The 25,305-nt window shown below is 43.5% G+C and overlaps 1 protein-coding gene across 8 annotated transcripts in view; it reads right to left on the reverse strand.

The window, feature by feature from the left end:
• Nucleotides 1-25,305, reverse strand: part of PTPRT (protein tyrosine phosphatase receptor type T) — a 467,492-nt gene that overhangs the window by 220,916 nt on the left and 221,271 nt on the right. For all 8 annotated transcript variants that reach the window (XM_064674278.1, XM_064674284.1, XM_064674277.1 and 5 more), the window contains exon 7: nucleotides 6,135-6,428. In XM_064674278.1, the coding sequence (XP_064530348.1) occupies nucleotides 6,135-6,428 (294 nt within the window). The remainder of the gene's footprint in view (nucleotides 1-6,134; nucleotides 6,429-25,305) is intronic.

Here is a 25,305-nt window from a genome sequence, read left to right on the forward strand (position 1 = left end):
CAGAGGGACTTCAGCTGTTAGGATGTGACACAGATGAAGCCCCTGTCTTTCAGCAATGCTACCAGGCTGTTTCCAAGCACAAACTGGGGATCAAGGACCAAAATGAAGGAATATTGTAACTCTTCTCTCTCTAGCTGACATGCCAAAGGCTATGGAGGTGAAATAAAAGCAGAGTTTCCATCATGAATGTAAGGAATGTCCCTGGAATGGGTACTGGTCTCACAGGCTTTGGGGGATGCACAGATGGAATCTCAGAGCTGAGGTTGTGTCATTCCCAGCATCTCACCTGCAGCTCTTGGGAATGATGCCATTGAGGGAACAACACCTGCATTTCACTGGGCTACACGAGCCCTTGGTTCAGGGAATTTAGTGAGAGCAAACCCCAGCACGGGTGGAACAGGCACTGCAGACTCATCTTACACAGCTGGGGAAGCAAAGTCGCCCCCAGCCCTTCCCAGCACAGAAACCCAGGTAAGGTTTCAGCATGGAGCTGTGCCAGGGTAGGGAAGCTTGGATCTCAGGCAAAGGTTCTTCCCCCAGAGGGTGGTTGGCACTGCCCAGGCTCCCCAGGGCAGTGGGCACGGCCCCAAGGCTGCCAGAGCTCCAGGAGGGTTTGGACAACACTCTGAGGGACAGGGTGGGATTGGATGCAGGGCCAGGAGTTGGACTGGATGATCCTTGAGGGTCCCTTCCAGCTCAGGATATTGTAGAATCCTATGACTCCATCACAAGGTTTTCCTTCACTTGCTAAAAAAGCATCTGTTTTCCCCACTGTCTCCATTTAAAGTCACAGGAGACTGGAGCTAAGAGTTCAGATTTAATATTAATAGGGAAATGAATGTGTGTCTGAGCACAAGGCTTAGAGTAGCTCCAAGTTAAATTAGTCTGTGAATCAGTGATTTCAGTAACACTGACACACTGGTTGTACAGAACACTCTTTCAAATCACTTGATATGCCATTTGTGCAGGGCTTTGACTCACAGACCTGAGCTTTAATTAGGTTTTTTTTTACTATAAGCTTGAAAAAGAAAATGAAGGCAGCAGTTTTTCAACATTAAGATGTGAACATTTCCTATTCAATGGGAGATATCACCTTAAAATTCAACCAGAAGGAATTATTTCTGAGCTCACACTAACTCAGTGCACGTACTTGTGGCTGTTCAGTTCATGCACTTCATAACAGCACACAAACAGCTCCTTTTTCTAACATTTGTAACAGAGCAAAAGACAAAAATACTTCTAAAAATTTGAAAATATAGTTTCAAAACGACAAAAAAAAAGGGGCAAAAGCTGCTTACTACTGCTAAACTTCCCAAGACTTCATGGCAACAAAGTGCCTGTCAATAACAGCCAGAGGAAAAGGGTTTCCAACTACTTTGTTACACCATATCACACTCTGAATGCTCTGATTATTTGCATTTGTATCAGCTGCTTTATCTGGGGCATTTTTAAAAGCAGTATTGAATCCAGCTCCATAATTCAAGACTAACTTTTATTTCCCTAGGCCAACACAAAAAATTGAGTATTGATCTTGACAACTGCTCCTTTTTTCCAGGAGCTAAATCACATCCTCTGCTGATTAACCCAGGCTCCAGCAGCTTATTTTAAGGGATCGGCTGCATGAGAACCATTGGAATGTTTTCATATGAGGACAAACCTTCTATTACCATAAGCCTGTTCTATGAAGAATCACTGCCACACATTTCTGGGGGGCAATCATGGGGTTTCTCAGGACTTTTCCTCCCCTCCCATTCCTTCCCAAACAATCTTGCTGTCAGACTGGGGAGTTCCCTGCTTCCAAACCACAAGGTCACAAAACCTTCCTCATTTTACAAGTCACCTGCTGCCACCATCCAAAAAGGCAGAGAATTATAGGATCTTTAGGGCTGGAAAAGCCCTCTAAGACCATCAAGTCCAACCACGAAGCCAGCACCACCACGTCCACCACTAAACCATCTCCCCAAGGGTCACATCCACGCACCTTTTGAACACTTCCAGGGGTGGGTGGCCCATTCCAGGGCTTGACAACCCTCTCAGTGAAGAATTTTTCATCTAAACCTTCCCTGACACAACTTGAGGCCATTTCCACTTGTTCCCTGGGAGCAGAGCCTGACCCTCACCTGGCTGCACCCTCCTTTGAGGGAGTCGTAGAGAGGAACAAGGTCCCCCTGAGCCTCCTTTTCTTCAGTCTGAACAACTGATGAAGAAGCAGCCAGTATTCTGATGGAGTGAATGGGAAGTTAATGTTCAAGGCAGCTTTCCAGCCAGTATTTTAATCAGGACTAAATATTAATTGTAAAGAAAGTCTTTTCTCTGTCCCTTTATTAATATTCATCTAAATGTTACTCTCTGGCCTTGCTTTTCGCCCGAGTTGGTCCCACCAGAAGGCAAACACTTTTCAGATGATGATCCCCCCAAGATGATGACCTCAATTGCAAGCTCTGCCCTTTTCCCCCATCCACCAGAGCCAAAAAGGTCTTTTCCATTATTCTGTTTTTCTGTGGAAAACTAAAGAAAGAAAAGAAAAGAAAAAAAAAAAAAAGCAGGGGAACAGTCAATAAGCAGAGAGAAGAAAATAAGTCTCAAGCTTCCCAAAGCACACTCTGGTGAACAAAGCCCATGAAACAAGGATTTTAAAGAGCTCTGTTTATCTACAGAGGAGGGCTGAAAAACCCCCTCACTGCAGTGCTGAATACAGGCACTACTGGGAACTGTATTCAAACACACCATTCTAATCCTGTTATCTCCTCAACCTGTTATTCTGGGGGTAAAAACTAACGTTTTATATCTGTCTTTCCTTCAACCAACCTTCAACCCCGTGTCTGGTCTTAACCTTAAGCATTCTCTCTCTTTTCCCCATTCCCTGCTGAGCATCTCTTCCCTCTGACTGGCAGTTCACTGGTTTGTGCCTCAAGGTCATTTAAGCTTTTCCCGTCCTAAGTCACGACCCATCCCAGTCTCTGAAAAAACAAATAACCTCAAACCCAAAACAAGCAAAAAAAAATAAAAATAATAATAATAATAAAAAAAAATCATTCATGCAGGCTTTGCCATATTTTCTGGCATTTGGCTTTTCCTGGAAGGAGGCAAGCTGGGACTTAATTTCCAGTATCATTTCTAAAGATCAAATATTAAGCAAGTCTTGTAATGCTGTCCTGGGGAAAACCAAAAGGATCACCAGTGGGTAACAGATGCCTGGGCACATACTGCTTATAGAAATCTGCATAAGATATTATCCAGTTTAATAAAACTTCATTGTGCTCATTTAAAGCAGGACCTCTCAGAATTAGTTTTTAGGGGTTTTATCTAATGAAAAATTTTTTCAACTCCATGTAAACAACTTCCATTCAGTCTGATCAAAAATCTGAAACTCATGGATGATTTTGGTAAGAGCTGCATCATGGTGTAATGACTTTAAGCTCATCCTGACCCATCCTGGCCATACTTTTGCTCTGATTCAAGGCTGGCAGTCAGAAAACAAATGAACTTTGTAAATGAGCTCCTGTTGCTTGATTTTAAGTGGAAGAAAAACATAGTCTTTCCCAATCCTTTTCTAATTTCTATTTTCATATCTAAATAAGAATCTCACTGCAACACTGAAGGCTAAATTGAAGGCTATGCCAGCACTTATTCAGCCTTCCCAGAACACAAATACTCTATGTGAAAAGAGTATTTAGTACAAGGGACATTGACTTCTCAATTTTGGAACGTGTCAGACATGTTCTGTTTATTGTTACACTGATTTCTTGCAATTTAAATAAGTAAATACTTCCCCCAGCACAGGTGATATTCTCTACTATTACTTCTGCAGTCAATTTTGTTATCTTTATTTGTAGGCTTAATAAACACAGCACAACACTAAACAGTGCAGTAAAACAGGGCTGCTCCAGTGCTCTACTGATTGCCTACAAATGCGGAGGAGTTTGGTACTTCCCTCTCTTGCTAAGGCAAAGTAATGACAAATAAAACAACCAAGAAAATTCACTTGAAAAAAGCAGCATCACTCATCCCTCAACTATTTAAAAACCCCTCAGTTTTCCTTGATGGCGTTCATCAGGTGCTCCCAGGAAAATCAAGGCAGCAGAGCTGTTTTCTCAGTTCAGCACATTTCTTTTTTTTAAATCTCTACCGTGAAAGTTTTGTGTAATTATCCTCAAAATGGGGTATTTTGAAGGAGTTCCACGACACAGGGAAATTGGAATAATGAATTGCATTTTCTTGTCTATCATTTCAGTTGGCATTTGGTGCAAGTTGCACATCTTTAGCTGTTAAATCTTTCCCTCCAAGTCCACGCTTAGACCAAGATCATTCTGATTTCTCCCACCCGGTGCCCTAAAGAAAACATAAATGCCATCGCCATCAATCTCAACAAGCTCTGCATGACAGCTAACATTAACAGAATGACCTTCTCCAGTTAGATTTTCATTAGGAAAATAGGATGGAAAACAGAAAGTGGCTCAGCCAATTTGAACAAATTACCCACGTCATCCCTCTCGATGTCAGTCGATACCTGAGCCCAGCAAGGAAACTCAGCACTTTGGGACCCAGGACCAGACATCATTAAGCACAAAGGCAACATGCTGTTATTTTAACCCCTGAATTAAACCAAAGCCAGCATCCTCTACAGGTGATGCAGAGAATGTGCCTGCAAAGGGGCAACACGATGAGCTACAGAGCAAATCTCAGCACGTCACATCTCCATTTGCAAATGCACAGTCCCAGGCCAGGCCTGCAGTTAGTTCTGATAATGGTCAGAGAATTTGACCACACTAGTGAAGGAGAAGAAAGCCAAAAGATGAGCAGCAGAGCATGTGCCAACTTTCCTAAACAGGCCAGGACATCTTCCATGTCACTTCACGCTTTCCACAAAGCTGCAGCACAAAGCCTCTAAACATCTGTCTTCTACCAATGGACATCTGATGGACAGGGCAAACACCTCTGTGTGCCAGGGCCTCATGCTCAGATTTATTTATTTGGAACCAAATCTCCTCAAACAGACACTAAATATTCACTGATTTATAACCTGTATAATAAAGGATGTGCCCCACTCACACCCAACCACACAATCAACCTGCCAGGCTTCCTCCCTTGGTAGAGGAAGGGGGTGCTGCTGGGGGTGCTCCTGCTGTGGACAGTGGGTGAGGAACACGGACATTTCCCTGCTTGATCCCATCCCAGGATGGCATTTGGCTGCTCTGGATGCCTTCCTCACACTTCAGTCTTGATATTTTGTCAGAAAAAGTAACTGGAACCAAGAGGGTTTTGTGTAAGGTTTCCACTGCTCAAATCCGCTTGCTGTAAACCACTCATTTGTGGGGAGGGAAAAAAGGTCATGGAAAAGGGCAGAGCAACCTTTTAGTCACTGTCCTTTGTTCCCTCCACAGTAAGGACCTTGGAAAAAATTACAAAAATGCAAACTTTGAGAAGACACTTGTGTGCTGGAAAAAAACTGGGAGGCAGAAAAGTGCTTTGCTCATCCCCTTGCCAGGCAGAGCTTGATTTCCCTTAATGGCTAATGATTAATGTATGACAACAGAGTGCACAGCCAATATATCTGAAACATGAGGAACATGATCCTTTAGATTTTCCTGGGAAGGCTTAGAAAGAAGATAGACTCCTTCTGTCCCTCGATCAAAATTGATCCACTCCAATATGAAAGAGGAAAGGAGGATGGTGCACAGTGTTTGAACGGGTTTCTCTGTCAGAAGTGAGGAGAAGAATCATCTCCATCAAATGGAACACAAAAATGCATTTTAAAAACTAAATGCCTCCTCTTTCACCACACTGCCCTTAAATTGGTATCAGTGTCAAGGTGTTAATAAACACTCCTGATTCATTACCCAAGAACTTGTTATGCCAAATTTTGTTATGCACTTAGAGGTGAGTATTAAATCATAGACTAGCCTTAAGAACAATTTTGGTCAGAACACTCTCCTCTCTGCCCATTTCAACAAAAAGCAGCCACACACTGAGGCAAAACTTAGTCAAATACACCACATACATAAAACCAACACCTGCCTAGGGAATAAAACATAAACTATTCCAGGACGCATCTAAATTCATAATGTCAATTCAGATGGCACACCTACAGTGAGGAAGGGAACCCAAGTGTCCCAAAGCAGCAGCAATCCTACCTGCACACTTGGTCCTGGTGGTGAGGGGGGGCCCAGGGGGGCCTGTTCCTCCTTCCCCGGGGCGCGTGAGCAGCACCCGGATCTCGTACTCCACGTCGGGGTCCAGGTGCCACAGTTTGTAGTTGGGGGAGTCCACGATGTGAGTCTCTGCCCAGTTGCCCGTGGTTGTCCGATACTCCACCTCCTTGAGGATGATGGGCCCGTCCCCGATGATGGAGTTGGCGTTGGGTTTGATCCACAGGTACGTGGCTCCCACCGCCAGGAGCTCCGGAGGGGCGATGGGAGTGGGGGGCTCTGCAGACAAAAAGAAATCAAGGAATTCCATCAGAAAGATCCTTTTTCCCCTATATATCCGTGGAGCAAGGCTGTCCCCAAAACCTCTCGTAACACAGGCACAATTTACCAAACCTCTTATAAGAATTTAATCTGTTCCTGAAAAGAGTTGCACTTTTTTGGTGCTAAAAATTCAGCCCCTTTTCCTGGGGGTAGTATTACCAATTCAGAAACACCTGCAGTAACCACAAAGCAACCTCTGTTTAAAATAAAACACAAAAGTCACTTCTAAAAGATCACAAGGTTTATACTTGCTCCCTCTTTTAAGCAACAGCACTCAATATAATACTGGAGGGTGAGGGGGAAGAAGGAAGTCTTAAATTAAGGCAAATGAGTGCATTTAACATATCCCATGAATGAAAAGGCTCCAGTACAGCCCTTTCTCTGCCCTGTGACCTGACACAGCAGAATCTCCCAATCACTGATCTGTGGTTCAGCCAAATTCTCATGCTTAACATGGCACAATTAGCAGCGAGCGGAACACTCAGATCACTTGCTCTTTTTCTGATTTCAACAGGCAAAATCCAGGTTAAAGACGGGATGTAATTTCTAAGCAATGCACTGGTTGTGTGTCTGAGACAATCCTAGCAAATTTAAGCACTAGGGATCTTCCCATGACCAGTGATACCAGAACTGGCTTAAACCGGGGCTCCTGGAAAACTGAGAACTAAGGAAAACTCGAAGGCAACAGTGAATCGACACCTCCTGTCATGTTTGATTGCAAAGTTTCCTTAACTTCACAAGCAAAGGTACTCAAGAAAGTCTGCATGAGACTTGAAGAGGGTCTGGATGTCTGAGAAGCAGCACGAGGAGGCAGAACTCAGCTGCTGAGCATCACCTCTGTGAGAAAAAGCAAAGCAAGCTGATAAAAGACATCTCAGCAGCTCCCTTTGATGGGAGCTACAAAATAAAAAAACACAATCTACAGAGCTCTGGCTGCCTGCCTGATTTTTATGATTCCTTTTCTCCTCTCTGTCAGTGTATAAATAACACTTGCATACTGGAAACCACATGAACAGCCAACGCTTTGTGGTTTGGAAAACCTGAGCTGAACTGGGCAGGATTATCAGCAATTTCCTGGATCTCATCAAGTCTTCCCTCTGCCCCACTCTGATGTGGTTTGCCCTCAGCCCAGAGGACACAAACTCTATTCTCTTATGAAGCTAAGGTGACAAAAAAGAAGGTTTTTATCATGAGGGTGTTGAAACATTGGCACAGGTTGCCCAGAGAAGCTGTGGCTGCCCCATCCCTGGAAGTGTCCAAGGCCAGGTTGGATGGGGCTTGGAGCAACCTGGGCTAGTGGAAGGTGTCCCTGCCCATGGCAGGGGGTGGGATGAGATGAGCTTTAAGATCCCTCCCAACCTAAACCATCCTGTGATCCCCATCTCAGAAAAAGAAACCTATAAATGTACCAGCATATCAATAATTTAAAGTGCTGTGAGAGTTACTCTAAATTCCTCTTTTAAAGGTGACCCCTCAAAGAACTCGGAAAACTGAAACAATGCAGGACCCACAAAAATGTGGAAGGAAAAAGTCTGAGCACCCCACCACAGGAAGAAGGTTCTTGCAGGTTAACATCTGCTCAATGAAGAGAAACAAATGCACAGAAACCTTTATTACACAAAATGATCAACTGAAACGCTACTTAATTTCATTTCCTCTGGCTAACACTAATTACAAGGAGCCCTGCTACCTCCTAGGGATTGACTGCAGGAGTTGTACATTGTACCTCTGCAAAAAAAAAAAAGGCAATCTGAATTGTAATTGCAGCAGGAATCCAACATTTACAAAAACAGTGACACCAGCTATGTTTTCTGTGGAATGTTTATTTTTGTTTTTATTCTGTCCTCTTCCCCTAACTCCTGCCAGAATCTCTTTCTGCTATGAAATGCCGAGCTGATTACGTTTTGACTTACTGAGGTTATTTCTCCAAGAAAACTGTTTTCAAGAAACGCATGCAGATACGTTTTCATTAAAAATCAAATTATTATAAATCACAAGCAGCTTATTACTTGTTTCCTGGTGCAAGACAATTAAAAGACAGACTTGGTGATTTTTATTCCCAATGCAGAAATGACATCTTACAAGTCACATCACAAGACAAATGAAATATTAAACTCCATTCTCCTGGGCTGCACATTTCAATAGCAACGTGATCCAGGTTTCTTTGGGATTTGATGGCAAGTTAGAAGAGATTTATGGGACTGAGCTTAATTAATAGAGCAGTTTATCCTGCTGAACAGACATGAAAATCTCATCTAACAAGTTTAGAAACTACAATTGCCAAACTGATTTAAATTAAGATGTCACGCAGCATTACCATCTTCTCTATTTTAGTCCAAATCTAAACCTTCCTCACCAAAAAGAACTGTAAGGGTGGGTTTCTCCCTTCCCCTCGCCCCCATTAATTTTCCCCTTTCTGTACCATTTGAAAAACAGGTGCTGTAAAATATTATAAAACTAGGAATTTAAACTGTTGCTCCCATTTTCTGAATTTAAGAACCTAAGATGAGCAGCCATTACAACAGTTATTCAGGGCTCAATCCCACCTCACTGAAAATAATGGATTCTTTCCTACTGGCACCAACTGGAGAAGAAGCTTTTTTTTAATATCACTGTGCCAAATGACTACAAGTGATCTAAACAAGTTATCCATTATTTACCAAAACTGGCACAGAAAAAAGGCCCATTTTTTTGCCCTCTGTTCCAAACCCCACCTGTCAGTCACAGATGACCAGCCTGATGTTATGAGCTCACTGTTTTAATTAAAATCTCTATGGGACCTTGATTAAATAAACATGGTGACAGATTGGCCTTTTACACATGGAAGTGTGAACAACAGTATTTTAAGCCCCATTTCATGCCAACACTATTTTGGATTACAGGCTTTGTCCTGCCTGTTGCTCCTTTTCAGTCATTGTCCCACTCCCCTCCAGACAGGGAGGAGGAAGCCACTGGTACCCCAGGAACAAACAAACTGGATTGCAGCAGCTGGAATATCCATCCTGAATTCCAGACTTGGGAAGGACACAGAAAAAAACATGGGAGCTCTCTTTTAAGGAAACAAAAGTAGTACAGGCTCAAAAAAAGGAGGTTATTGACCACGAGTAGATTTTATTCTATGTGCAAAGCAGGTGCAGTTGTGCAGACACAAAGGGAATTTGGGATGTGCCTTTCTCCTCCCACTAGACAAGGAAATACAGCTCAGAAGGCTGAACACTGTTAGAGCTGTACAATGACATGAATTTTAGCAATACAGAGCGTGAGAAAACAAAACTACCAGGAGGCACAAAGCAAAAACCACACAGAATCACAGAGTGTCTTGAGCTGGAAGGAACCCATGAGGATCATCAAATCCAACTCCCTGCTCCTCACAGAACCACCTAAAACTCAACAGCACATCGTGACAGGACAAGGGGTGATGGCTTTAAACTGCCAGAGGGCAGGGTTGGATGGGATACTGGGAGGAAATCCTTCCCTGGGAGGGTGGGGAGGCCCTGGCACAGGTTGCCCAGAGAAGCTGTGGCTGCCCCTGGATCCCTGGAAGTGTCCAAGGCCAGGTTGGACAGGGCTTGGAGCAACCTGGGCCAGTGGGAGGTGTCCCTGAGCTTTAATGTCCCTTCCAACCCAAACCATCCCACAATTCTCCATGACTAAGAGCATCATCCAGACACTTCCTGAACTCTGCAAAGCCACCAACACTCTACTTCCCAACTATTGTGGAAAACACACGTACTTTACTCTTGGGCAACAGTTTCTGAGTGTTTCTACTCTACCACTGGAATATTTCTCTGTTTGACTTTCTAAGCAATTTTCAGATGATGGAAGAAAAATGGGTTCCATGAATCCTGGAGATGCAACTGGGAAGACTGAAAAACTAGAGAAAAATCCTTGTCACTGCCTCCTGCAAAATAACTCATAAAAAAAAAAAATAGTACAGAAAATGTAATCTTAAAGCAGCTGCAGAAACCTCTTAAGCTATGGATTTTATATTAATAACATTCAATTTTTTTTAATTACTTCCTTGTTCGTAACAAACCCACCTGATAATCTATACAGCCAAGGTGATCATGAACTCTCATTTGCATGGGATGGGCTGGGGATGGTTTTAGACAAAAAGAGCCCCCAGTGCTACAGAACTCTGGTACAGGACCAAGTTCAACAATTCTGTTTGTGAAGTGCCACCCTGGGCTCCCTCCTTTCGTTACTGGTTTGTTTTCTCACATGCACACAACACACAGCACAGGTCTAAAAATAACATCAGAAGAGACACAATTTTTTTCCTTATCCTTTGGGGAAAGGAGAGGTGGGATGGGAGCTGCTCTCAAAAGGCATTTGCCTGACAAGCAGGGTCTGTGTTTTCAAACATGATACTGCTTATTCCCCTACTAATGGGAATTGTAAGCTTTTCTCACCACATCCCAAACGAGCAGCTGGGGACTGTGTCTGCCAAATGGATAAGGATGGCACTGGAAGGCAAGGAAACCAAACTTCAAGCTTCTCAAAACTCTTTTTAAGCAAAAAAAAAAAAAAAAATACAGAACAAAATGCATTTATAGAGTTTTGTAAAAAAGGCAAGACTGTCTGAGCAGCATCCTTGGGCACCCCTTCCAGTTTTACACCACAGCAATGAGCAGCCTGAGCTCTGAATGTGGGTATTTATACAGGCAGTGTTTATCAGCACATTTTTACCACCACCACAAATGCAGCAGGTGAATTTTGTTTTCCAGTGATTGTCCAAACTTCCACTTATTGCACAAAAAAAACAAAAAATCACGTGGATTTTACAGTATTTAACGAGATGATTTCACTGTGCTGGCACAGCACTAATAGTTTTTGTCTAAAGGGGAGAGACTCAGATGTGTCTCACAGTGATGTGACAGCCTGACAGCAGTGGCATGTGCCAACAGGATTGAAAGACTCTGCCAGAGCATCAGTAAAATCATTCATTAATTCACCTGGACAGGTGAATTGCACCAGTGAATGGTGTGGCCTGTGCCCAAAGAAAAGTGCCCAGCACCAATTCTGATGTGAACAATCCTGAATATTTAATTAAAGCCAAAATCCAGAAAAGCGAGAGAAGAGGAAGACTGAGGATTTCTGCAGCCTGTAGAATGAGGGCTGTGGTTTCACAGGTTTCTGTATTTTAGAGGTGCAAAAGTTTTCCCTGTTGGGCTTTGCATCCCATTATGAAACAGAGCAGTTCCAGCAGGAAAACTCCACCCTGACACACCTCTAAATCCTCCATGAGCATTCCCACACAGGTCTCTTCCTGCCCCTGTTGAGACCAACACCACGTCCACCCTCCTGAACCATCAGCCATGGAATGTTTATGTGCTCAGCAATCCATGTACCCTTTTAGCTCATGGCAGGCTGGGTACCCACCTGAAGAGCTGGGACATCAGAGCAGCAAGCAGGGGCTGCTTTAGACACTGTTGTACTGTGCTATGGATTATCACATTTAATGTCAGCACTCTCCAACTGATGCTTCTTCCCAACACAAATTTATTAACAGTGATCAGTAACTTCAGTCCTCTCTGAAACAGAACCCTTGTGTGCCACAACATGTGATGTGCTTTTTTCCTTCTGCTTTTCCCCTAAGAGCTGGTGCTTCTGCCTGCAGGGGACTCACCACACGTTTCATGTACAAGGAGTGAGAGAGAAAACAAAAACGAGCCAGAAAGATGTGAAAGAATTGAACAAAGTGGTCAAAGAATCAGCACAACAGCAGTGAAAAAACGAGGTGAGCAGATCCCAGGGGACAGCAATCGATAGCACCAAAGAAAGGAAACGGAGCAAGAGACTCAGTGTTTGGCAGGATACTCGTCTTCTAACATCCCCAAAGCCTCAAATTCAAACAGACTATTCCCTTCACAGCTCACAGCAGCATAGGTGCAGTCTTTATACAGGAAGGGAGAAGTTGCTGCAGCCTGCTGAAAATGAAGAACACATATTCTCTGTGTATTATCCCCTTAGGAAGCAGTGGAAATGCTCCTTGGTGAGTTGAACACGTATGTTCTCAATTAAGCAACTGGGTTTAAAGAGAAGAACACAGCAATGCTCACAGGAGAAAACCTTTTAACCATTTCCTAAAGGCACTGCAGTCACAGAATCACAGGATCAACTAGGTTGGAAAAGATCTCTGAGATCATCGAGTCCAACCATGCAAGGCAGCTGGAACAAACCCTGGCTGAAGGAAGTTCACCTGTACCAGTGTCACCTCATCAAACAAACATTCCCAAAGCCCACAAAGAGCTGGCACAGCTCCACTGCCTCCTGCCAACCCTTCCAGTGGTGTCACAGGCTGAAGGAGAGGGGCACCAGACACCAAGTGGGAATTACAGCACAGCACTGTTTCATTAGCATTTCACACTATTTGTGCCTCAGAAGCTTAGCCTGAATCCCACCAGAGCCTCAGAGGACGCTTTCATTCCCTAATAAAGAGGAAAATAGCATCGGATTAGTTGAACAGTATCTCATTTCCCAGTGTAAATTAAGTGAATTAGATGGAAGAGTCTGTGCTCTAATTGTAAAGCTTATTACAAGAACTCACATAGATTAGAACTGAATGCTTCTCTTTGAGCCATCATTTGTACTGTAACACAGTTAAAAAAGGTGACTGTAGACTCTCCCAGGGCTCAGCACTGATGTGTAGGAATCTCCTGTGTTGCAGCAAAACACATTCCTAAGCCTTGTGCATGCAGAGTGCCAAAGGCAACCTTTCCCACGTGGATAGGAGCACTGCCCTCCTCAGTGCTCAGGCAGGCTCTGTAGGTAATCTCCAAGCTCCCCAGGGCTGGAATCATGGACAATTAACTCACAGTTTTAAAGTGCATGTAATTTTCTGAGTTTTTCAACTGCAAAACAGCTACAAAAACACATCAGGAATAAGAGGAGAACATGCTTCTTGTTGCTTATGAAATGTCAGAAAGGGACCTTTCATGGACTACAAGAGGCCCAACACAAAAACTTTTGTGCATCCATGAGCAGATTAAAAACAACCTGACTTGTGCTTTGTAGGTTTTGTGTGTTCTAACCTGTACCAATTATCTCAGGTTCCCTTTTGTAGTCAAAGGAGAGAAATGGGCTCATTCTAAGTTATGTAAGATAAAATTAATCCCTCCATCTTTTGACTGCTATTAAAATACAAGTGAGATGCATTTAACCTCCTTTGCTCTTATGTTCTCAGCACTTGGCCTTTAGTGTGAAATTCAGTCAGGTAATGGATCAGTCAATCTATTAAGGGGGAAGCCAAGAAATAATACTGAGCACCTGCAAGGCCCTTGAATTCTCTCTGAATGTCCTCACCCAGGGCAGCAGAACTCAGGTGCTGCAGCCTAAAAGCACATGAAGATAAATGATGATTCTTTTCTCTGGAAAAGACGAGCACAACTCACTTTCCTTTCATCTGTTCAGCCAGAGCATGCACTGGTGACAGTGATGCCCTTTGATTTAATAATTCAGTGCTTAAAGTGCTTGTCAAAGAAAGAATTTCATTCTCTTACTAGGACTGTTCTGAGGCTGGGGCATCTTGGTCCCACCTGTTGAGACTGTGCCACACACAGAAAAAAGGTTCAGGTTTCACTTGACCAAAACACCAGCAAAAATAAAAAGACCATGACTTTCTCTATCCAGCATCTGACTGCTCCATTTTGATCCACCAGGATCACATCCAGGGTGCTTAACCAAGTCCTGTTCTCCAAACCCAGCCTTGATACATTTTCCTCCCAAAACAATTAGTAATTTTGAATTTTTGCCACTTCCCTCATTTCTTGGGCTTGACAGGCACACCAGGTATGTGTGGAGTACAACATTTTATAGTCATCTTGAAATGACCTACGAAGAAGAACAAGTTTGTGTTTAACATGTGAATATATCTGCACACAGTATGAGAACTAAGGGATATGAAAATACAGGAGCTTTCAAGAAACTCAGGTCAAACCAGCGATTTCTCCACTAGAAATTACTGCAACTGCACATTCACCAACTGCCTTTAAAGTTGCAGGTTACTTCTGAACCTGTGTCTGAGTTCTCTTTCCCCCAGGTGACAAATCCCAGGGTTACTACAATCTTTTCATATTTCCAATCCACGCTTCTTCCTTTAGCAGCCAGTCCTCTCACACTACAATATGAAAAATCAGTCTGTGGGAGGTTGCTCTTCCTTGTGGCTCCACCAAAGACATGGAAAACTTCATCCACACCCCACCAACACAAAGGGCCTCTCCACCAGGCAGTGCCCAAGGGCAGCTTTAGCTCTCTCTCATGTTTCTGACTCCATGGACTACTTGAGCTCATACATCACATGTTATTAAATCTGTTTCAGCTTTCTGCATGAACAAGCTGCTAATGTCCCACAGGGACTGAAAATGTAACCTCAATAAGCACCAAAAAAAAAAAAAAAAAAAAAGGAGAAAGGCAGGGAATAAACACATAAAGCATGAAACATGTAATTTCGGGTCAACTCAAGTTCAAGCAGCTTCCTCAGTTGCTATGCTACCAGTGATGGTGGTGGGATAAAGACAGAGGCAAAAGGATTTTACAGCTTCATCTCTAGTGGCTATTTAGCAACTTATGCTCTCTGGCACATCTCTGTGTGCAGGATGAAGGATTGCTGGTCTCTAAGCTGCTGAAATGGCAAGTGACTGGAGGTATTGACTACCAGGAGGCAGCATGGAATGGTTTGTCTGGATTGATTAAGTGCCTTAATCCATAGCAACCCGCCAGGTTTGCAGGAAGAGCCTGAGGCAGGATTCTTTGTTTCATTTAAAGGAAAAGCAGGGAAGCAAACATCCTCCCTGCCCTTTCCCTCCCTGTCCAGCACCTGGGGACGTGCAGAACAGATGAGGAGCAGTGAGGAGAACTGAGAACAGCCAGGCTGGAGTTTAAACTTGAGACAGCACCATGGCTGTGATTTACAGACCCAACCATGTCCAATCCCACTGGTACTGATCTCTCAAACATCTGTACCCCAGAGCTTAAGGAGTGAGGACACTGGTGTATGCACGTGCAGGGCAGCTCAAGGAACTGCCCCCAGCTCATCCTCAGAATATTCTGGTGAAGGAAGTCTGAGTATGTTGTTTTATAACTGGAAGTAATGATTAATGGAGGGCTGGAGGGCCAGAGACTGGATGTAGACTTGTGTTCCAGCCTACAGGCTTTATGACCTCCTGCAAAGAATTGTATGCCAGGCTTGACACACAAATTTAGGGCTTTTCAGTCCATAAAAAGAAAAATGTTCTCGTTTAATCATTTATTTTCCCTTGACAGATTCATGAAAAACACTGATCACAGCTGACCATGAGGAGGCAAGTCAAATCTGACTTAAAAAGGAGCTGATGCTGTAACAGTAGATTGCAAATGTGCCAACAGGGATCTTGGGGAGACAACCCCCAAGGAACTTTCAACCAATGTACCTCTGTCACCTGAAACAGCACCTAACAAACCATCTGGGCAACCAAGTCTCAGAGTGGGTGGTCACCTGAGAGCAGGTTTGCTTGACAGTAATCTGAGCAAGAATCTGATCTCAGCATTCATATGAAACGTGGATGAAGCAGAAATGACTAATTTCCAAAGGAACTTTGTGGAATGTTCATTTTGGGAAGTCATTCTTTCTGTCTTAAGGGACTGAAATTACAGACTTCATTCAGATTTCAAAGTTTCCTCCCTTTTCTTCTTTCCCTGGGGTAAGCACAGATGTACACCCTGGGAAACCTGAAGAAACTACTTGAATAACTGGATATCAATGATATTTAAATACTCCTCATGCAGATTCCAAAACATTCACAGCAATAACACCCGCAGAAATCGTCCTATGGTTTTACACCTGAAGTAGCACATTTCATCCCAGAAACCCAACACAAGGATTAATCATCCTTCCACTCTTATTAACCACAAAGTGTGAGAAAGAGCCAAGTTGCTGCCAATAACTGTTCTGCTGTCACTAAGGCCATGCTGCTTATACAGCTTACGAGCAACTTAATAATTTATTACAAAATCCGTATGGGGAGCCTTCACTTGTGGTGGCAAAACAAAAAAATCAGTGTCCAGCAAGCTCAGCACCAGGAAGAACAAGTTCCATGGCAGTTTCCAGAACACAAAGGTGTCTCTTCCACCTCTAAGTCATAAGCCAGTCTCTCTATCTAATGTAAAATATGCCCAAGGGAAGAAAGTCTGCCTGACACACAGAGATGTACCCCCAGCACTCACTGTCTGCATTAATACTTCTGTGTTTTGACTGTTTTTTCCTGAGAAAAGGAACAACCTTCCTACTTCTGAATGTACTTGCAAGAATATGTGATAAGCAATCCCATTAACCCTAAAAACCTGAAGGCCATCAGAGGTCCAGGATATTATAGTTTTACTGCCTATTCATAAGTCTCCCAATATTCCCAAGGATGTCTGCAATTAGTCAAGGAATTCTTTTTGTTACATCCTTACTCACTGCTGTGTTGTCCCTGAGTCAGTTAAAAAAACCCAAGATCTACTACCAGATAAATCTTGTGACTTGTTTAGGCTTTTCAAGAGCTGCACCATGGCTTATGGAGTTTAGATTACAGGGCTGAAGGGATTTTTAATGAGTCCTGTATCTGAAAACCAGTGTTAATCCAACTTGGGTCCTGCACAGCCAGGATCCACCTGCATTTGGGGTTATTTCCCACCCACCAAGACCTCAAGTCAGCTTCCCTGAAAGAAAAACCCTGCTATAAAACATATGTTCCAGTGGGAGAAACGGTAGGTTGAAAGGTTTTATAAGGGAGGTGGAAGACAGATATTCCCTGTGCTACAAATTTCCTAAGACACAACCTTGCAGATGTCCAGGCAATACCTGCACGTGTGACCAAGCAGAGTGCTGGTAGTTTCCTCACTGAAGCAAACATTTCTGTCCAGAGTTTTCTGCTCACAGTACATTATCAACCCCCTCCCCCAATCAATGCAAATTGAACCTGGGCTTTCCTGAGAAGGTGCAGATTCAATTTGGATTTACTGATTTAATCAGCTGAGAGTCCCTTACACAGCCTGCTCCCCTACAGGCACACATTGACTAAGCTGCTGAGATTCTGCATGTGCTGCAAAAGCTAAAAACAGGAGGGAAGAAGATGGTAAATCTACCAGGACATGAGGGAAGCTCTTTTTTAAACATCATTAACAACAGTACAAAGCTCATACCGATGGATCCTCTCAGGATGATGCACACTGGTACCCAAGCTTTGATCTGCTGGTTTCTAATCCCTGTATTCCCTAAGTACAGCTCCCAACAGGTCAAGGACCATCAAGAAACAGCAACACACTCAAGTTTCCTGGCTGAAACAAGGACACCAGGCTACCTGAGCACGAGAACAGACCTGATGAAGCACTTCACTGCAGCAGAGTGGGACTGCAGGTCACTGTGAGAAATAAATAACCTGGTTTTATTATAAGCAAAATGAATTTAGTGGAAAACAGAGAGTGGTGGAATTTGCTTTCATTTAATTCCAAGGGTTTTTTTAGGTGCCTCGTGGAGGCTGTAAGGTGAAAGACCCATCTGGGCCTGGTGCCAGGGAAACATTGTGGTCAGGATAGGGAAAAAATAAAAAAATATCCCCTGGCCACATGGCCAGACATTGTGTGCAGAGAGACCCTCAGTACATGAACAGAGGGGTAAGTCATCAATCAATCAGGAGGGAGGGTAACACCCCCTCCTGAGTTCGAAAATTACCTTTTAAGGTAAAATACCTGTCACCTGTTGAATATTTAACAGCTTAGGTAACCAAGGGGGCACAAAAAGAGTGTGTTTTTCAAACGGGGGGTGCTTTTTCCAGGCCATGTGACTTGGGGTTGCACCCAGTGCTGCAATAAAGAATTTCTTGCTGCAATTTTCCTTGACCTGCAGGTATTTTTTTGCCATTTCATAAAGTGAGAGCAAGGATTTTTCCTACAGTCACTGCCGAGGGAGAGAAGTGGATTCCACGTGTTGATATCTGTCCATACCTGCAGCATTTGTACTGCTGGGATATCTCCAGCACCAGGGTGATCAGCACTCCAGAAAGAGCCTCTAACCCCCATCAGTTTGTACTCAGCACACCTGGACAGCCAGAACTGGGAGCAGCAGTGAGGAGTGTCAGCCCTGCAGTCTGTGCCTTCTCAGCCTGTTACCCAGTACTCTGTAGTCATAACAACAAAATTGAGAGATGCCAATTACCATAACAGCGAGCACATAATTAGCAGCAGCCTGAACAACTTGTCATCCTGCAAAACTGAAGAATCAGCAACAGAAATGCAAAGTGACCAGCACAGGAGTCGGCAGGAAAAGTTTTCTTCCGACGTCACAGCTTCGAATCGTGATTTGGAAAATTGTTTTTCGCCTTTGTAAGGAATGTTTATTGCTCCACACGAGGACTGTACTTCACTCAGCAGAGAATGCAATTTCATTATTCTGGGATTTGAAGTGCTGATGGATAAACAAGATCAGCAAGGAAGTGCCACAGAGTTTGGAAATCTAAGTTTTGAGCTCTAGAGCTGCATCTTTCATGTTGAAGTGAAATATCAAAGGTTGATTATGCATTTGCTGTGTACATAAAATGGAGTTGGAGCACATAAAGGCTTTTTTTCCCCATTATTTAGTACATGTGGAATTCCTGCTGATGCAGATCAAAGCAAAATTTTAAGCAGAGGAGTCACTGTATGAGCTGTCACATAAATCATTAGGAACGTCTGTTAGTGATTTTATCGCTACATAATTATCAAATTGGGGTCAAAATTCCCCCTTCACACTGTCACTAATCCCTGTCAGGTACCTGGGGAAACATCCAATTCCTACACATCTCAACATGAAACAGGACTGCAGTGTTTCATTGGAACAAAGCAACTGTGGGAAGAACAGCAACACAAACCTCTAGAACAGTCTTGTTCAACTCTCTGGAAGGACCTGACCTGAGTGAGCACAGCAAAGAATTCAGCTCTTCCAGTTCTCTTCCATTTCTTTCCTGTCTTTACAGGCAGAAACCTACACTGTCCAAATAAAGTCCATTAAATACATGATGAGATCTTTCTTCAGTGCCACAAAATAACATTTATTGCTCAAACTTGTAAATTTACATTGGCTTGGAGCCCAAACACAAAACCCTGGAAGTGAATTGTTGGACATAATCACCCAGATGAAAAATATTATAGGTCAAATCTTACCCAAAATACTTGCACAAGGCAAGTCTACTGCTTGGTAAGGCTATTTAACCCAAATTCTTTTGCTCCAAAGCAAATTCTTGTTGCTTGACTCCAAGGTATCCTTAAAAACAGTAGAACATCTCCTGAGTTGAGAGCAGGCAGGTACAGATTGTGGTGCAGTGCTTGGCTTTGGTGAATAGCTTTGTTAACCATTCATCAGCTTAGCTCCTTGTAGATTTGCTTAATTATTTAAGAAATACAAAGTTTATTTGGCTCTGGGCCCAATTCTTCTCTAGTTTATGCTGGTGCAAGTCCAAAATAAATGGAGATACCACTGTGATGCAAATAAGCCAAGTTTCTGCTCCTTTGTTCCTCAGTAATCTGAAATGATGATTCCTTATCCTTCCCAGGCAAGCTGAGAGGAACCAGCACCCGAGGGAACTATTTTCTAGCAGAATCTGCACTGTGCCTGCTCTGAACCCATTTGTTGCTTAGGAGGACCCTGGCACAGCTCCACAGTCCAACGAACACAATTAAAAATGACTTGATGAACTTAGTCTATTGAACAGGTGGCTGTAGCAGTCTGGGGGGAAGAACACTATATGCCAGCTTGAAATACTTGATGCTTTCTAGAACTGTTTAAACAACAACAGGTTCTCTGGACCTGAGCACAGATACATTTCAAGCATCCCAATTCCATTAATTGATGGCTGCCAAAAACTCTGCAAATACCAGGAGCAAAAAGGGGGAGCAAAGGAAAGAGTACCTTCCACAACACAAATATTTAATCAGGTCCTGGGGTGTTGGGAAATGGGAGATGAGGAAGGAGTCAGTCAGGAAAGGACACTGCTCAGTGAACACAGTTGCTGCAGAGTGAGCCTGCCTCCCAGGGTCTGGCTGGGATCCCTAACAAATCCAGGGGAGAGCAAAGCCAGCAGCTCACAGTCAAAACAGGCAGTGCCAACTGGATAAAAAGCAACTGGAGAAAAAAAAAAAATTGTTAGGGAGCTTGTCAGACTGACAGGCCCATGCTGATGATACCCAGAGCTGCCTCTCTGGGGCCCAGAGGTACAATAATAGGGTTTTAAATAGAGTTGTCTGATAGTGGTTTGTGATAAGATTACACAAACCCCTGATTTTGAGAAGTGTGCAATAATTTCATAAAAGGAAAGAGCTGAGCTAAACCCATCTGGACCTCCTGAGCAGCTATGGTTGGTTCATGCACAGGTATCCTACTCCCTAAGCAAAACATTGCAGGATTTCATTTCCAGCAGAGTTAAAGTGATGGAATAACCAGAAAAGGGCACACTGGGAGTAATGGAACAGATACAGAACCAGCCCCAAAGCTGTAACAAAACCCTCTGAAATCTGAAACTTTATTACAAGTGTTCTTGATTATTAAATGTGAGACGAGGAAAGCGGTGGAAATAAATCTGCTGCTTTCATCTAACAAAAATCTATTTGAAACGTTCTCCTGGAGAAGGTGCCAGCTCTTGAATACTTTATATTATATGTACACCTTCAACTCTGCCGCTGATCTTGACAGCTGCACTTTAATTTGTGTAGCTCTTATTGGAATTTGAGTAAAATACGGAATACAGAGAATCTGCAAAGTGATTTAGAGCCGTTACATCCACATCTGCCACCGGCTGCCAGTCTGAATGAGAGCAGCACACAACTGCCAGGCACTCAATTCATTGGTGGTAAAACCCAGGGCTGTACTTCCCTGGGATCTACCAATGTTCACTGGATAAAAGCAAGCTGCCCTGAAACATGGACAGGAAAACTGAGATGAATTCACACAGAACCTACGAGCTCCAGTGCAAAGAAAACAGTGGTCCACTTATCCTGATATCACTGTAAATGCCTCAACTTATATCTAAGAATGTAAATCACCTCTCTGTACGAATTCAAAAACTTCTCAATGATACAAAGGCGAGTTGTAAGTTAGAATTAAGAGGATGTATGTTCCAGGGAGGAACAAGTGATTCACATACACGCACCCTTTTTGCTTTTTATAGTGTTCTCGGGAGCTCGTTTGGAATTTACTGTGCATGGAAATGCCAAATGAATTTCAAGTGCTGCCTTAGCTGCCAATCCATCACACCATCCCTTGCAATTTTAACTTGCAGCTCCTGACTGCCTATGGCACCAGCTCTGGATTCCAGTCCTGACATTCAGATGGTCTTGTTATCCTGTGGAAAGCACTGTATTAACATTTCAGCCCACCTCCCAAATAAGGGGGGCTCACAGTACAACATATCCCAAGGTTTTATAATGGAAACATGAACAAACTGGAGGCTACAAATGAGCTCTGTTCCACAGCAGTGGGTTTCAATACCAAAATGACTTTTACAGATAGTTATTAAGTTTAATCATGAGTTTAAAGTCCTTCTTTATGAGACATTACCACAGCAGGCAGGAGCAGACAAAAAAGGGAACACTGCTGCCTGTCCCATCTTATTCCTTGGTAAAGCCTCCTATTCCAGAGGGTGAACAGGAACAACTGGAAGGTCAGCAGGCAATGTCTCCTGCCACCCCTGCTGCAGGGGGAAGGACTTTTGCTGGGAAATCCAGCACAATGCACCTGTAAGAGCTGCAGGAGCAGCTGGACACCCTCCAGCAGTTCATGGTCCTGAGAGGCAGGAACAATAACTGAGTGGGATCATAACCACAAGTATCAGGAAGGAAGAGTTTGGCCTGTTCAAGGTTCTGCCTGGCAGAATCCCATGGGTCCAGGAGAACTGGCTCATTTCCAATGAGCACCTTGTCAAAGCCCAGCATGAACTGGCAAGTTGCTCCTTCAGTGATTACCACGGACAACCAGGAATTGGTGGAACTGGTTCCAGGGTTGTGCAGAGCACACCCAGCTCCCAGTGACACACACAATTCCAAAGTTCAAGGAGATGTACACCCCAGCAGCCTGAAACACTCAGGACTGGGCAAAACACTGTACCTAGTGAAGCCAGAGGGGTCAAATCAGGTCCAGTGAGTTGCTGACAGTTCCACAGGCAGACTGACAATTTTGTGCTTGCAGAATACTTTTCTTCATCAGAAAGCCAATATTTCTTCCCCAATGGCTTTGTGTGCACGTTCCTCACAATTACTGCTATAATTTACACTTTTATGTTTAAGCCTGTTCTCACTGCAGGCATAAACAAGGTTTTGATTTTTAAAGATCTGGACTTTTAAAGATGGGCCTGTAATACCTGCTAAAAGGAACTCACAAAAACTAAGAGCAGGTCTCTAGCTTCTTGAAAATATATATAAAAAAAAAAAAGATAAAAACCCAAACAAACCAACCAATTTCTTTGCATTATTCCACACAAGGAAGCAAAAATATTCTGAAGAATTAAAAGTAGATCACGGTATGGTTTGTCCTACCAGCATAAGAGATGCAAAGGCTTTCATTAAGCTTTAAGTGTGTGAAGACAGCAGGCAAAGTAACAGATCATGGAGAAAGCAGCACACACAGGGCTCCCATGGCACAGTCCCACAGGTATCCCAAGCTGTGCCTGTACTGTGTGGCCAGACTAAAATCCACAAGCTGGTATCCATAATTAGCTAACTTTGACCCACATGGCCTTTTCAAGTATCTTTGAAGTGCCTTTTACTTGAATTATGTGTTACAAACCCCTTCATTTCTTTGATTCATTAAGTTCAGTAACAGCAGTATCTGCCTCTTCAATCAGCAGAATCCCTCAAGAGACCCAAGGTAACCACACGAAAGGAGCACAGGCACATGAAAGAGGAGATTTTAAACATTTCATCTCATACAATTAATTACTCAGCTGGGTTAATTTACCACTGAATCACACCCAGTTCTTATCCTCGGAAATCACGGCACAGATTTAGATTCTAAGCCTGTGAATCAACGTTTCCTGATCAAAAGACCCAGTGCTGAAATTCCAGACATCTTTTACCTTCTCGGGACAACAAGCTCCTGCAGTTGAGCTAAGGCAGAAAAGAAAGGGGGAGAAAGAAAGGGGGAGAAAGAAAGGGGGAGAAAGAAAGGGGGAGAAAGAAAGGGGGAGAAAGAAAGGGGGAGAAAGAAAGGGGGAGAAAGAAAGGGGGAGAAAGAAAGGGGGAGAAAGAAAGGGGGAGAAAGAAAGGGGGAGAAAGAAAGGGGGAGAAAGAAAGGGGGAGAAAGAAAGGGGGAGAAAGAAAGGGGGAGAAAGAAAGGGGGAGAAAGAAAGGGGGAGAAAGAAAGGGGGAGAAAGAAAGGGGGAGAAAGAAAGGGGGAGAAAGAAAGGGGGAGAAAGAAAGGGGGAGAAAGAAAGGGGGAGAAAGAAAGGGGGAGAAAGAAAGGGGGAGAAAGAAAGGGGGAGAAAGAAAGGGGGAGAAAGAAAGGGGGAGAAAGAAAGGGGGAGAAAGAAAGGGGGAGAAAGAAAGGGGGAGAAAGAAAGGGGGAGAAAGAAAGGGGGAGAAAGAAAGGGGGAGAAAGAAAGGGGGAGAAAGAAAGGGGGAGAAAGAAAGGGGGAGAAAGAAAGGGGGAGAAAGAAAGGGGGAGAAAGAAAGGGGGAGAAAGAAAGGGGGAGAAAGAAAGGGGGAGAAAGAAAGGGGGAGAAAGAAAGGGGGAGAAAGAAAGGGGGAGAAAGAAAGGGGGAGAAAGAAAGGGGGAGAAAGAAAGGGGGAGAAAGAAAGGATGTCCCAGTGTGACATCAGCTTCAGCAAAATCCTTCATTCTTCATGGCTCAGTTAAGGTGCCTGGATGTTGAACTCAGTCGTGTTCACAGACAAGATTTCCCAATGAAAAGTAATTTATGTGGATAATAATAGCATATGCATCTCACAAGCAGTTGTGAAATAAATCTAAAGGCATCATATTCTTATTTGTAAACAAGAAAAAAATGCTTAGTACCTGCACAGGATGAGAAGTCAATTTGCAGTTGTGGGATTCTTGTGTTCCTTGTTAAAAAACATCTTTCAGAATGTCACTGCAACTTATTCAGTAGGATTAACTACAGCCTAGAGTAATACAGAAGGTAAATGCAATGGCTCAGAGTAGCACTTGGCTCTCCTATGCAGAGCCAATTTCATGGCAAACTTAACAAGTCCTCTCTCTAGAAGATTGAGAATGTCCATGAACAATGTACAGCAGCTGAACAGAGTCATAGTCATCCCAATATGCCACAGGTGTAATTTGACACATAAAAAGCACTAAAGAACTGCAGTATGGTTCACACTGGGGAAAAATATCTTCTCATTACCTCTATCCCAAGATTATCTGCATTACAGGATTTACAGGGTGCACTGCTATTGCTTCATTTGTTGGAAATAGCAGCGGAAAATGTGATCACGGATCATTTCTGATTGTTCAAATGACAGGTGGAACAGGTAGGAATTGCAAATTCAATGTGCAACACACCTAAAATCCCTTCTTTTCCCACCACCAGGGGTGGGTGATACATTGTAATGCCCAGAAACTCACTGCCAGTGGTAAATTCTGGGATGTTTCAGCCAAAAGAGACACAACAGGTAAGATCTGTGTTCTGCCATCCCTACTTTCCTGGCCCTGACACTTTCTCATTAATCCATGTCAGTGTGTCCAGTTTACAGTCAAGTGGATCCAGTCTTGCTGAGTAATCCATCCCACCTCTACTGAACATGGGATCCCATTCTCTTTTGCCTACAAGGTTCTCAAAATGGACAGGGATTCATTCTTGGGGCCATAGGAACTGTTCTGCCCCCTCTTCCC

Source organism: Pseudopipra pipra, chromosome 17 (assembly GCF_036250125.1).
Source record: "Pseudopipra pipra isolate bDixPip1 chromosome 17, bDixPip1.hap1, whole genome shotgun sequence".
NCBI classification, from domain to species: domain Eukaryota; kingdom Metazoa; phylum Chordata; class Aves; order Passeriformes; family Pipridae; genus Pseudopipra; species Pseudopipra pipra.